This window comes from Alnus glutinosa, chromosome 6 (assembly GCF_958979055.1).
Source record: "Alnus glutinosa chromosome 6, dhAlnGlut1.1, whole genome shotgun sequence".
NCBI lineage: Eukaryota > Viridiplantae > Streptophyta > Magnoliopsida > Fagales > Betulaceae > Alnus > Alnus glutinosa.
The window spans coordinates 2,334,692-2,350,312 of record NC_084891.1 but is presented as its reverse complement, the minus strand read 5'-3'; the positions used below and the strand labels follow the sequence as shown (position 1 = coordinate 2,350,312).

The 15,621-nt window shown below is 30.5% G+C and overlaps 1 protein-coding gene across 1 annotated transcript; it reads right to left on the bottom strand.

The window, feature by feature from the left end:
• Positions 1–8: 8 nt before the first annotated feature.
• Positions 9–1,949, bottom strand: LOC133870590 (uncharacterized). The gene has a single exon (XM_062307749.1). It carries the CDS (start codon positions 1,947–1,949, stop codon positions 99–101), a length of 1,851 nt encoding a protein of 616 aa, XP_062163733.1. The 3' UTR covers positions 9–98.
• Between the last annotated feature and the right edge of the window lie 13,672 nt (positions 1,950–15,621).

Genomic DNA, 15,621 nt, shown 5'->3' with positions numbered 1-15,621 from the left:
AGAAAATAAATAAAGTTTTATGGTAGATAGTAATAAACTTTGAAATTTCCGTGCCTTGAGCAAGTCTAAGGTTATATGTTGTTGGTTTCCTCCAATCATCACTTTGAAGTGACTTTCTTTGTTATTGTTTCGACACATGAATCATCGTGGTGGACATTGAATTTGCATTGAGTGCATTCTAGGGCCATGCCATCGAAGGTCTTACCACAAGCATCACACGGAGGAGAGGACTCACTCTTTGGGACAAAAGTGAGAGGGTGTTGGTGTTTATCTTCGAATGTGAGAGTATACTTTCCAAACTTAAAGTATGGATATTTTCCAAAAACACATTGGGGATGAGCAGGGAAGTCGCATTCTGTACAATAATAGAACCAGCATTTGGGATCTCTTTCTTTTTCGCAAATTAGACAATAGTATTTTTCACAATGAGCTTCAACACTGTAGGTGAGCCTGAGGAGATGATCGTCATATTTGTGCCTAGCTACGAGTGGAAGAGTTGCACATTCGAGACCCAAGGCGAAATCACAATTAATGCATACAAATATGCTAGGTTTCTGGTTAGAAGTGCAATTACAAACATAGCATCTTCTATTAGAATTAACAGCAAGAAAGAGGGGGTGTTGATGACCTTTATGTTTTAGGATTTCCGAAAGTGAACAACATTGAAGGTCAACGTCGAAATCACACATGTCACAGCTATAGGCAAAACCATTGCTGACACGTTCACAAGCATCACAACTGAACAATCTATTATCATGTGAGACGAGGGTGAGCTGGTGTTGGTGAAATGAGAACAATCCCTTCTTTCTTGGTAGTTGAGCACATCTACTGTGGAGAAAGAAATTGCATTGAATACAACTGTAGAACGGGGCGGAGATTAATCCCACACAACCATCACAAAGCATATCTTCCACGAGCTCTTCATTGCTAAGAATTAAATCATGTTGATGGCTAAAATGTTGTATCTCCTCAGCCCCTTTAACCTCCTCTTCAACCTCCTCTGTAACATTAGTTGTTAAATCAATGGATTTCTCAGGCAGCCATGTGAGATGTGCACTTTTTTCATATTCAAATGCACAACCCAAGTGGGCCATGTAACCGCATTCTTGACAATAATAGGCTGCATACTCTGTCTTCACCTTTTCATAGCAGAGCTTACAAAATACATTGTTGTGCTCTTTGACTTGACGAAGAGAGTAGGTGAGAGAGAGTGAGTGATCATGACCTGTAACCCAGATGGTGCGTAGAAATCGAGCACATTCACCATGAATCAAGAGTTGACAGATGCTACATCGTGAGGCAAACTCCTTGCCTTCCACACCACAAGCTTGACAAGTGAATTGAGTGTGATTAGAGAAGGAGTTGATTGCATGCTGGCAATCGTCTATATTAATAATTCGCGGGCAGGTAGCACATATGAAATCAAGATTGAAATTGCACTCTATGCAATAGTAGAAGGGGTATGCATCGCAATTTTTACCGCAAACATTACAATATTTTTTCTGTGGCTTCTCAGCAAGTACAAGAATGTGGTTTGGGTGGAAGGGGTGTTGTTGTATCTGGGGAGGCGGCTCATAACATGATTGGTGGATGATCAAATTGCATTGGGAGGAGGTGGAGCATTTGTATCCGGGACCAAATACTGGCTTCTCGCACCCCAAGCAAACAACGTCCTCCTTGCCTTCATTTTTCACTTCTTCTGTGAACATCATGCCATGACCAATCCCCGGCCAGTCGCTGAAGTGTAACATAAGGGCTTTGTCTTTGGCGGGTGCATTGAGGCATGATATGTGAAAGAACAGCCATCTAGGCTCGTAACAAAAAGCGGCACCCGATATGGGTTTCTGGCACGTCGTACAAACAGCTTTCTTATCTTCAGACACCCATCTTGCCCACACGTCTGCATCGTCATAATATTTCCTTCTTAGAAACGATTCAATGATCTCCATCTCTCTTAGGAAGGAAGGATCCCAGTACTCTTAGACGTACACCCACACAAATTAAAGGAGGGAGAAGTGGTTAGTATTATTGGGATTTGTGAAAGGAAATAATAATGACAAAAAAAAAGGTAGGTAGTAGTGCAAGCTGTTTGGTGTTGTTGTGGAGGGAAATAATTGGTGGAGATTTCTACTTATCCAACAACCTTTGAAATAAGAGCGATCGAGCAAGTGGAGTACGTGGCATATTATATATATATATATATATATATATATATATATATATATTCAGTTGCCTACAACGCAAGCAAATTGTGCTTTAATTTTGCATGGGCCCCACTATTTTTTGCAAAGCTAATAATTCTTTCCGGTTGAAAGAAGAAAAAGATAAAAAAAAGAGAAAGAAATAACTTTGTATGTATATGCAGGTTAGGTTAGGAATAAATTCGGACTTCTAACTTGTAAGCTACTTTAAACATATCTTCCAAAGAGGAGGTAAAAGTATATTCTAATTTTAGATTGCTTATTTCTTTTTACAATATTCTAAGCTGTACTTTTGCTAATTAAGATATTAAATTTTGATTGATTATTAAATTCACAATTCTTTTGTTTATATGATTCCCTCACATTTTAAATGAATATTTCACATATATATATTGGTCTTTATTCAATCTATATATATATAAAGCAGAGTATTAAAATATTAATTAAATTTACAAATTTATAATTTTCTTTTAACTCAAACTTTTTGAATAATCGGTGATTTAACACTTTTCAAGTTCTATCTTTTAATTTCCCCCTAAAGCCAATGCCCCTCAACTAACAAAAAATGTCAATGTCTCCTTATAGACAAAAATAATCCTAAAAAAGATTCAATAAGACAAATATATCCTTATAAATTCGAAAAGAAAAAAAAAAGATTTTTTTTTTGAAAGATAGAAAAAAACGAAGAAAAATGAAAATCCAAGGGGTGGCCCAAACTGAAAATTATATAAAACAAAATCTAAAAAAAGACCTTGGTTTTTATTTTATTTTTTAATTTTTCTTAAAATGATTTTTTAGTTTTTTTTTGTCTTGTTTTTATATAGTTTCAAAAATTTTTATAATTTTATGAATGATATTTTTGTCATTGTATAGCACATTAACATTGTTTGATAATTTAGGGAGGAGACATTAACACAATTGGTAATTTGTGGAGCACATTGACAATTAGATAGTAGTTTAAGAAAAATATGTGTAATTTTCTCACCTTTATGCCTTTAACAAGCAATTCATAATAAAGATAATTCATTTAAATTAAATTTTACAAATTTAATGGAATATTTCTAGATTTGATTGTTATGTGCCTGAATTTCTCTCATATGTTCGATTATTTGTTATTTTCAAGGGTCTAGTGAATTTGAGGGTCCCACATTTTGTCTTTATGTACGTTCTTTTATGCTCTGACTTTAATAGTTTAATGAGAAGCTTCCATCATTCCCATTTAGATGAGTCTAGCGGGAAAGAAATCGTGTTGTTTGGTATATCTTCTTCTTCTTCTTCTTCTTTTCTGCTTCTTTTTTTTTTTTTTTAATGGTATATATATTTTGCTGTGAATTTGGTATTATATAAAAGTAAAAATAATTTATAAATATTTTATGTTTTGTAATTTTATTTTTATTTTTAGTTTTTCTTCTAAAAAGCAAAATGATGTCTCACAAAATACAAGTCATAAGTCATTACTATTCACTCAACCGAGGTGAATACAACTATTAGTTGATTTTTCTTTTAAAAAAGAGAAAAATACATATATATTTTTTAAAATTATCACTCTATCGTCAATATCTCTCCAAATTATCAATTGTGTTAATCTATCTTCTAAAGTACCAAAATAATGTCAATGTCACTCTCAAAGCCAACAAGAAGATAAAAATGACTTTAAAAAATGTTCAATAAGACAAAAATATCCCTATAAATTAGAAGAAAAAAAATACAAAAACTTAAAAATTAAAAACGAAAAACAAAATTATTTTTTTTAAAAAATAAAATTAAAAAAATGATAAAAAAATTAAAAATGATAAAAATAAAAATAAAATGATCGCATTGGCTTTTCAATTTTTTTTAGAAAAATAATTTTTTTTTTTTTTCAGTTTTAGAAAAGAAAATTTTAAAAAAGAAAATAAAATAAAATGAAAGACAAAAATAAATTGTCTTGGTTTTTTTATTTTTTTCGTGTGTTTTTAATATTTATTTTTATAGGTTTTTGTTATAATTTGAAGTTTTTTTTGGTGGTGTTGTGGAGGGAAATTAGTCAAGATTTCTACTTATCCAACCTTTGAAATAAGAGCAAGTCGAGTGGCATTCAGTTGCCTACAACGCAAGCAAATTGTGCTTTTAAGGTGAATAAAGCTACAAATTTGCATGGCCTACTGTTTTTGCAAAGCAAATTCTTTCCAGTTGAAAGAAGAAAAAGAAAAAGAAAGAAATAACTTGTATATGCAGTTAGGAATAAATTTGAACTTCTAACTTACCTAAACATATCTTGTGAGAAGGTAAAGTATATTCTAATTTTGATTGCTTATTTCTTTTTGAGAAATGCTAGAAGTCTTTTTAAAGTCTTTATAGATGACATGGATTTAATTTTTTTGTTTAAAAAATTGTATTTCGTTGGTCACCTTTTGAGATAAACTTTTGTTTTTATTAAATCTATGTCATCCAAAAGGCACAAAAAAAACGTTAGAAGGAGTTCTAGCAATTCTCTTTCTTTTCACAATTCTAAGCTTTACTTTTGCTAATTAAGATGTTAAATTTTGATTGCTTATTTTATTCGCAATTCTTTTGTTTATGTAATTCACCTCGCATTTTAAATGAATATTGCACATATTGGTCTTTATTCAATTCGTATATAAAAGGGAGTATTAAAGTATTAATTAAATTTAAACATTTATCATTTTCTTTTAACTTTAACTTTTTGAATAATTGGAGATTTAAGACTTTTTAAGTTTTTTTTTTTTTTTTTGAAAAGTACACAAAACCTTCTCAAATTACCACTTCATTGTCAATGTCTCCCTCAAACTTCCAATTTTGTCAATGCTCCCCTTAAACTACAAAAAAAAAAATGTCAATATCCCCCCTAATGACAAAAACACCATTCATAAAATTATTATAATTTTAAAAAAAACTAAAAAAAGTCTGACCAATAGTTAAATTCTGACCAAAATTTATAAATACTCATGTGTTTTTTTTTTTTTTTTTTTTTTAAAAAAAAAAATTAGAAAATTTTACAAAGATTTAGGCATGGCTATTTTTGTAAATTTTGTTAAATTCTGACCAACACTAAATCCTAGCATATATATATATATATATATATATATATATATATATATATATATATATATATATATATATATATATTTCTAAAAACAAGAGGGATATTTTGGGTACTCTGTTAGGATTTAACAACAAATCCTAACGGAGTACCTTTAAGTGAGATATTTGAAAACTTGGATACCTCAGTTTGAGACGTTTGTTAGTTTAGTATCCTTATCTCAAAACGGCGTATAATTGGATACTCTTTTGTGAAGTTATTCCAAGTAAAAATAATCTATAATTTTATAATTTTTTCTTCTAAAAGGCAAAATGATGTTTCACAAAATATAAGTCATTACTATTCACTCAACCGATGCCAATACAACTATTAGTTGATTTTTCTTTTAGAGAAGATAAAAGTACACATATTTTTCTTAAACTACCATTCAATTGTCAATGTCCTTTAAATTATCAATTGTGTTAATCTACCCTCCTAAAGTACCAAAATAATGTCGATGCTCCTCTCAAAGCCATAAAAAAATAAAATAAAAAAATGACCTTAAAAAATTTTAACAAGACAAAAATATTCTTATAAATTTGAAAAAAAGAATACGAAAACTTCAAAAAATTAAAAAACAAAAAACAAAATTAATTGTTTAAAAAAAACGATTAAAATAAAAATAAAATGCCTGCATTGATTTTTCAATTTTTTTAAGAATTTGTTTTTCAGTTTTAGAAAAGAAAATTTTAAAACGAAAAAAATTAAAAGACAAAAATAAATTGTCTTGGTTTTTTATTTTATTTTTTCGTATTTTTTTAATATTTATTTTTATAGGTTTTTGCCATAATTTGAATTTCTTTTTTTTAAAAAATAAAATTATGAAGAGTATTTTTGTCATTGAGGAACATTGACATTGTTTTAGTGGTTTATAGGAAAAATTTACACAATTGATAGTTTATAGGGGATATTGACAATGAGATGATAGTTTGACAAGAATATGTGTACTTTTTCTTTTTTTAAAAAATGTAAAATTTAATTTTGTAGTTTACCTAATTTGCCATAAATTCATGGTAATATTAAAATATTCTAAGAACTCTATAAAATATGCATAAATAGTAAATTACTCATTGGCCCTTGGCCCCTTGCTATCAAATTATGTAAAATGCTTGACGAATTCGTTGGCGTGTCGCACGTCAGAGCCAAGTCCTTATTCTCAAGGTGAGCAGCGTTCACTTGCTTCCTACGCAAGCAAATTGTGTTTTTGAGGATTGACGTGGTAAGTGGTTAAAGGTATGTATTCTGCCACCTCTTTCAGATTTTGTGAGTCTTATAGAATAGAGGGGTCCAAAGCAAAGTATTTGCACCGACAGAATTTCAATACTTTATGCCAAGTAACTTGTAGGTGGAAAAAAAAATAAAAAATAGAAGATTTGCATGGCCCACTAAAAAAGAAAAATAAAGAAAGAACTTGTATATGCAGTAAGTAATAAATTCTAGAGTTAAATACACTCTTTGTTATTGAGTTTTAGAAATTTTATTTTTTAGTATTTGAGTTTTAATTTGTATTACAGATGGTATCTCCATTTCAAGAAAAAATCAAATTTGTACCTCAATTAAATTTTTCATCTAAAAACTAACGGCCTACTAGGTGTCAACCCCTGACAGTTGACCTGTGTTTTAGTATTAAAAAATAAAAAATAAAAATCTTTAAAAATTAATTAAAAAATTAAAAACTTAAAAAAAAAATTGAAAAAAAGAAAAAGAAGACAACCTCTTGACCGGCCATGGGGTGGTTCGGCCACCACATGGCCGAAAAAAAAAAATTGACCAAGGGTTTTGGCCCTTGGGGGTGGTTAGGCCACCTCCATGGGCAAACCCTCAATTTTTATTTTCATTTTGATGAGTTTTGGCCTTTGGGGGTGGTTCTTGACCTTTATTTTTTATTTTTTATTTTTATTTTGACTACCATGGCCCAGACCGGTCAAGAAGGTGGCTCAACTACCCCTCTTATTTTTCTTTTCTTTTCTTTTTCAATTTTTTAATTAATTTTTTAAGATTTTTATTTTTATTTTTCTATACTAAAACACGTGTCACCTTCAGAGGTTGACACCTGGCGGACAGTTAGTTTTTGAACGGAAAACTTAACTGAAGTATTAATTTTGTCTTTTCCAAAAACGGAGGTACTATCTATGATGCGAATTAAAATTCAGGTACTAAAAAATAAAGTTTTTAAAACTCAAAGACTAGAATTGTATTTAACCCTAAATTCTAAAATGAGAGATTTGTTGAGAAATTGTATTCAGTTAATACAGACTGATATTTTCAGGTTCTACAAGGAGAAATTTGTTACATTTTCTAAGTATCTTTTACTTGGTTTCTTTAGCTAGGAGGTTGTACAACTGTGCCTGTCATGCTTGATAGAAAGATGAATCAGATAAGAAAACATCAAGTTTAAGCAATTCTATGTGCCATCAATCGATGAGTTTCTTTAGAAAATGTACTTGTGGGGTGCCTTCAATCATTGGGATGCTGTTGAAAGAATACATGTAATTTTTATATATTAGTTATAGAAAATTTTCTACAAATCAATATGTAGAAAATTTTTGTCCCATTTTGCATTTGTTTTCTTGTTAACCTCTAATTTTTCTTGTTCTTGTTAATCTCTACTTGTTTCATCTCATTAAAAATAGAGCTCATGACAGACAATTAATACTGGACTTTAACCAAAAAAGAAAATGACTTACTTTAATGGGATTGGACCCGACTAAAATTCATGGACTTAACTCAACTTGATTAGAAAAAAAAAAAACAAAAAAGGATACGCTTGTTTCGGCAATAAATATTTTTTGTATTTTTTGTTGTTTGGTACGACCGAAAGTGATAGTTATATTGAAAATATTTTCAGTTTGATCAGATAAACTTCTTTAGTTTTAAAAAATGGTTTCCGTTTTTAAATTTCGTAAACCGTTTTTCGAGTTTAAATTTCTCTTTCTCGAACCTCTAGATTGACCTCGCCGGAAGTTGCCAAAAGTCGCCAACCTTTTTCTTAAAAAAAAAAAAAAAAAAAAATTTACATCAAAATAAACATAACTTTAGAGATAATGAATATCAGATTGGCTCAATCGTGATCTAAAGTGGGAAGACTATGTAAGTCACATTCAATTCGGTCCATCTCCATTAAATGTGATGCACTTTAAGTGATTAAGATTGTGAGTTCTAATTGATGTAATTGGAGTAAAATTGGACAATTAGTGACCGACACTCGTATTATTTTAAATTCTCTCTAGCTGGCATGCAGATTCTTCATATTAGTAAAATTTCTAATAAGGCGGCACATGTCTTAGTTCAGGCTACCATTAAATAGTTCATACATCAGGTTTAGATAAAAATTTTTTTTGAATATATCTGTGATATTATTTTGGTAGAACAATCTCTTCTATTTCTATGATTGAGTTATAAAAGTGTTAATTTATTATTAAAATTAAAAAAAAAAAAAAAAAAAAAAAGACTGAAAAGAGTCCACAAATTAGTAAACATGTTTTTTACAAGCTAACCCTCACACGTACGTAGACTGCCTCTAGCTTTACCTGCTTTAAAGAGGCAGAAATGCGAGGTTGTTGTTATTGGACACGTAGCTGTGTACGTGGTGGCTGTACGTAACGTACCATGCATGTTTGATGTTTCCGCATGTGTTTTGAGCAAACGGTTGGTTTGGATTTTTCAACAGTACTTGGTCATAATCTAAGTAACTATTCGTAATGATTATTGAATAATAATAAGGAATTCCAATCTTTTATAATACGAGGGGCGTCTTTAATTGGCTCCATATCCAAGAGTCCAATTTTTTGTTTTTTAATCACATAATATTGGAAAAAAAAAAAAAACAGTTGTCACAAATAGAAATGAGTATGGCATAGAGATTGGGGTTTAAATAAATAAATCAAAAAGAAAAAGAAGAAGATAAATTAACTTTAGCTTAAACACAAATATTCAACCTGTGAACACTATTTTGAAGCAACATTGAGAATCAAGATAACCTTTTCCTTAAACATGCTAAGTCAAACATCCTTCTCAAAATTAATATCATTCAGTCATTCGCCAATAAACTTATATAAATATATATATAAACACAATGTACAAAATATATTGATGAGTTCTTGGCCAAATTCTATTTTCCTAAACTTTGATTGTTAAAGATATAATCAAACCTCTTAGGAGAGAGAGTGTGTGTTCCATTGTACGTACCAAACTTAATAGATAAACATTTTCCTAAAATGCATTGAGGATGAGTAAGGAAGTCACATATAGTCTGCACAATAATAAAACTAATGATTTAAATCTCTTTTTTCTTCGTAAATTATACAATAGCGGTGAGCTTGAAGATATGATTATTATGTTTGTGCCTAGCTACGAGTGGAAGAGTTGCACATTTGAAAACCCAAAATGAAATCACAATTAATGCATACAAATACACACCGAGTTTCTCGTTGGAATTAATTAGTGCAATTACAAACATGACATCTTCTATTAGAATTTACAGCAAGAAAGAGAGAGTGTTCATGGCCTCCATGTTTCAAGCTTTCAGAAATTAAATAAACATTGAAGATCAAGAGTGAAATCACATGGGATATATACATCTATAGTTGAAGCCACCATTGAGACGTCTACAAGCATCACAAGAGGCCAATATATATTCCAATATCATACATAGGAATCTGACGGCCCAAAAAAGGGAAATTAAGCATGTGTGGGTAAAGTAATTAGGTATCGCTTCCTTCTTGGTAGTCATGAGCACATCTATTGATCTGTTAGAAAAATAATTGAAATTAGAAAATCTTTTATAAGAATTAGACTATTAATTAATGGTGTTAAAAATAGTTTTGTTGATTACTAACCGATCGAATATAGGGAGGAGAATGTTGTTGTTTCAACAAATTATGACTTCATGAGACTAATATATTAGCTGGTATATATGTTATATAATAAGTATTATACAGATATATGAAAAATGTTTGCTTTCATTCTTTAATTACACATTTTTTGTCTAATTCTATGTAAAAGATGTGCAAATCTAATACTAAATTGAGAGTTTCTTAAATTTAAAATAAATTACAAAATCGATGAAAGTTCAGAAAAATTCAGTACTTCGTGCCGAAAGAAAATACAGTCCGAATGCATTGGTTTGTCTCTTATGTGAACTCTCATTAATTAATAAACAATTCCCTTATTGTGTACAAAGTGCTTAAGCTTAAGCTTAAGAGAGTGGTGAAGTATAAAGAGTAATACTAAAATACTTTAAAGGGTTTAAAAAAGAAAATTAGGCCCTGCCGTAGCCTAGTTTGGGCAGTTGGGCTTGATCCAATTTGTTCTCTTGCTACAAAACAAAGCCTACACAACTTTCACTTGTTCACAACTTTTGATGAACTTTGAGAGTACCCCCAACTGCATTTATTCAGTGTGGATCTAAGAAAAGATTATCTTTTCTGCTGCTTGGCTAGCATTTAGAAGGGACCAATACGATAAAGGACCATGTTGAGATCATTTTTGTAGCAGCAGCATAATTCACTAGTTTTTTTTTTTTTTTTTTTCTAAGAAATAAAAAATATCATTACAATAAAGAGAAAAAATAAGCCTAGTCCAGAAGCTTCTTGGCTCAAAGGCCAATAAATAGAAAATAGCAGCTCATTAAAATTAATAAAATATTCCTGTTTTATAAAATTAATAAAATTTCTATTCCCTTATTAATAAAGAAAAAAGAAAACAGCAGCTCATTAATTCCCTTCCTTTTTTGTGTACAAAGTACAAAAACTTAAAAAACTAAAAAATTAAAATTAAAATTAAAAGCAAAAAACAAAATTAATTGTTTTAAAAAGAAAAAAAATTTAAAAATGATTAAAATAAAAATAAAATGATCGCTTTGGTTTTTCAATTTTTTTGGAATTTTTTTTTTCAGTTTTAGAAAAGGAATTTTTTTAAAAAAAAAAAAAAATTGGAAGACAAAAATAAATTGTCTTGGTTTTTTTTTTTTTTTTTTTTTTTTTCATATGTTTTTAATATATATATATTTTATGGTTTTTTTGTTTTTGTTTTTGTTTTTTTTATAATTTGAATTTTTTGTTTTTTTTTTTTTTTTTTTTGTTTTAAAAAAAATTGTGAAGTTTATTTTTGTTATTGGGGGATATTGACTAGGGCTGTTAATTTTTGACACGACCAGCAAACTTGGCATGAACACAACACGAAAATATAGAGTTTTAGTTTTGGTTAATTGGGTCAACCCGATTATGACCCGATTAGAATCGTGTCTAGCGTGGGTTGACCCGCCAACCCGATTGCGACCCGACTATTTATTTATTTTCCCAACCCACCAATACGTTTACAACCCGTTTATGACCTGCTAACTCGTTTTATGACATTTTTTGATTTTTCTTTTTTAAAAAAATAATCACAATCGGGTTGACACTCCAACCCACCAACCCGAAGGGTCGACACGAACCCGACTTGCCAACCCGAATTGACAAGCGTTATTTAAGGGGAAAATTGACACAATCTGTTGTTTAAGGGAAGAGACATTGACTAATGGGTGATAATTTAAAAAAAGTATGTGTACATTTCTCTTTAAAAAAAATAATATGCAAAATTAACTTTCATGGTTTACCTAATTTGCAATAAATTCATCGTAGTAATAAAATATTCTAAGAACTCCATGAAATATGCATAGATAATAAATTATTCATCGGCCTTGTTATCAAATTATATAAAATACTTGAATTCTGTTGACGTGTCACACATGAGAGCCAAGTCCTTATTCTCAAGGCGAGCAGACTTGCTTACGACGTAAGCAAATTGTCTTTTTGAAGATTGGCGTGGTAAGTGATAGTGTATGTATTCTGCCATTATAGAAGGGTCCAAAGCAAAATATTTGCACTCAAAGAATTACAATACTTGATGCCAAGTAACTTGTAGGTGGAAAAAGTAAAGATTTGCATGGCCCACTAAAAAAGAAAAATAAAGAAAGAACTTGTAATTTTGTATATGCAGCAAGTAAACATATCTTGTCAGGGAGGAAAAGGATATTCTAATTTTTATTGCTTATTTCTTTTCACAATTCTAAATTAATTTTACTTTTGTTGAGATATTAAATTCATTATTTTTTATGAGTTTAGCCTTCTTTTTATGATTTATCTTACATTTTCAAATAAATATTTCATTTATTGAGAAATAGAGTTTGAACGCACGGGTGAATGAAGTATTAAAATATTAATTAAATAAAAAAATTAATCATTTCTTCTTATATTAAGTTTTTTGAATAAGTGATGAGTTAACCGTTTTTAAATTGGACAGAAATTTAATACAAACCAGCTTTTAAAAGTGACATGTGTCATTAGCATGTAAGAAACACTTGTTTTTTTTTTGTTTTTAATAATAACAAGTGCTTCTCATGTGCTTTTGTAATAGTTTAAAGGACACATGTCAATTTTAGAGGCTAGGTACATTGTAGAAAATTTTTGTTCAAATTTTTTGGGAAAAGTAAAAATACCCCCTTTCAACGCTCAAACTAATACTAAATTTGTAATGTATTATAGTCCTCAAGGGTACGTAGTTCAATCAGTTGGGGACCACGCCTCATGAAGCGGAAGTCACTAGTTCGAATCCCTCCTTCCTCTTTCTTGTGTGGACATGTCTTACAAAAAAAAAATTGTAATGTATTCTAAACTAAAGATCGCATCAATATCCCACAAACTCTACCTTGGGCCTTGTTTGGATACCATTGTTTTCAAACTCATTTTTTTTATTTTTTTCTTCTTTTTCCCTGAACTCATGTTTGGGTGGGAATGGGACAATTCCAATTTTATATTTTCCAATCCAACCCAATTGGGTTACCCGAATTCAGGACTTACACCCTGAATTCTTGATTGAGTTTTGACAAACTCGCCTGCTTTCGGCCCCAGACCTTTTGACTGACTTTTAAATCATTTTTTTTTTTTGGGTCAAAGTGGAAGCTTTAACCTCCAATATGTATTTTCCAGAACCTGTATATGCATGATCCATCTCATGTCTATGTGTTGAGTGTGTTGATTTTGTTAAGCGACAGTTTTTGAATAACGACGTATGAAGTTTTAATTGGGTCTTTGATCGGAGGGATGTAGATATTTATAAAACAATAAAGATTTGCCAAGAGTTAGTGGGCGACACCTTCTCCAATGGTTCAGTCAGTAAGAATTTTAATGATGGATAGTAAATGAATTTGCACGAGAAATTCATTACCTTAACTGTCGAAAATTTTCCTTATATCCATGTTTTTTCTCAAGCTTACCATTCCAATCTCAAAGATTGTCGGCATTAATTGCTAACACATATGGATTACCTCATCGGCGGTGATCGGACGTTGATGGACATTCTTAGTTTGGTTCATAGGAAACATTTGGTATTTGATGGAGACAACTTGTCAATCGTACAATTTGATTTGACAGGTCCAAGTCCGCGGTTCATTAAATGTTTAGATACTAATAAATGAAATGAATTTTGTCTATTTAATGCTCCTTAACTAACCCGCCCGCTTACATAAAGATGACCCCGACCTTTAGAGGTTCTGGGGTTCCTGTTGTCCTATTTCTCCACGCGCAAATGAGTGAACAATCCATCTCCGGAGTTTGAGCACTCTTCTCCTTTTACTTTCACTATTTAAACTTAACCATGTAATCACGATGACTATTTAATCAGTTCCACTCCACAGTGGGTGTCATTCCTAAGACCAGTGAGTGATATTTTCTCAACAGATTCTATTATAAATAGCATGGGGCAATTGCTTTCGAGTTATATTGTACAACTAGGTTTCATTGACTGATATGGAAACAGATGTTTTTTTAAGTGATTTGTTATAACAATAGCTTGTTATTTTGATAGATTGCATTTTCATTGGTATTCTGCAACTTGAATACTACATAGACTTAACTGAAATACTGAGTTAATTGGACTGCTACCGACCACGTACGAATGACAACAACCCATGGTCGAGTTCAGGACCAAAAATATCACTCTATGGGCCGCTACAACTACAATATTCGCTTGTTCCGACCCGGGCTTTGTGAAAAGGGTTTGCTTTTGATTGTTGTGGAGAACAAAATTTTCAATTTATTGGTCTGTTTTGTATTTGTTTTCTTGCTCTTCTTAATCTCTACTTGTTTCGTCTCATTAAAAAAAAAAAGGACAATCCTGGACTTTAACCCAAAAAACACGACTTACTTTAATGGACTGGACCTACTCAAATTCATGGACTCAACTCAACTTGACTGAAATAAAAAAGAGACTAAGTTTCGGTGTTAAATATTCTTAGCATTTTTTTTTTTGGTGTTTAGTGCGATGGAAATCATGGTCAAATTAACAATATTTTCAGTTTTATTCCGAAAAATATATATATTTTCAGTTTAACCAAAAAAATCTCTTTAGTTTCGAAAAATACTTTTCATTTTTTAAATTTTGTAAACCATTCTTCGAGTTTGAGTTCTCTTTCTCAAACCGTCGGACCTCGCCAGAGGTTTCTGATAGTCACCGGCATTTTTTTTCCGATCGCTCATTTTCCGTAAAAGCCAAACACTAAAAAAATATTTTTGAAAAAATTATTGTTTTTGAAAAATAATTTCGGTGTACAATAAAATTTTATAAAAAATATTATACGTACACCGAAATAAACAAAAATTAAACAAACGTGATCTAAAGTGGGAGGACTATGTAAGTCACGTTTAGGGTCCATCTCTATGCCCAAGAAAACCCTGAAAAAGAGTCCACAAATTAATAAACATTTTTACAAGCAAATCTACCGATCTGTTAGAAAAATAATTGAAATTAGAAAATATTTTATAAGAATTATACTATTAATTAATGGTGTTAAAAATAGTTTTGTTGATTACTAACTGATCAAATATAGAGAGGAGCATTTTGTTGTTTCAATAAATTATGATTTCATGAGACCAATATATTAGTTAGTATATATGTTATATAAGCATTATAAAAATATATGAAAAATATTTGGTTTCATTCTCTTATACTCCTTTTGTCCATCTCTATATAAGAGATTTGCAAATCCAGTACTAAATTGAAAGTTTCTTAAATTTAAGATAAATCGCAAAAACGATGAAAATTCAGTACTACATGCCCAAAGAAAAATACTGTTTGGATACACCAGTCCTCTATCAACCCAGGAGCAGCTCATTCCATTCCCTTTTTGTGTACAAAGTGCTTAAGCTTAAGAGAGTGGTAGAAGCAATTAGAATAGCACTACACTGCATGAATTCCCTTTCTTAGACCTATAGTGTCATTTCACAAATCCACATCTTTGACAAAAAGTTGAGATTAATTAGCATTACCAAGTTAACACAAAATCTTTATTTACGAAAT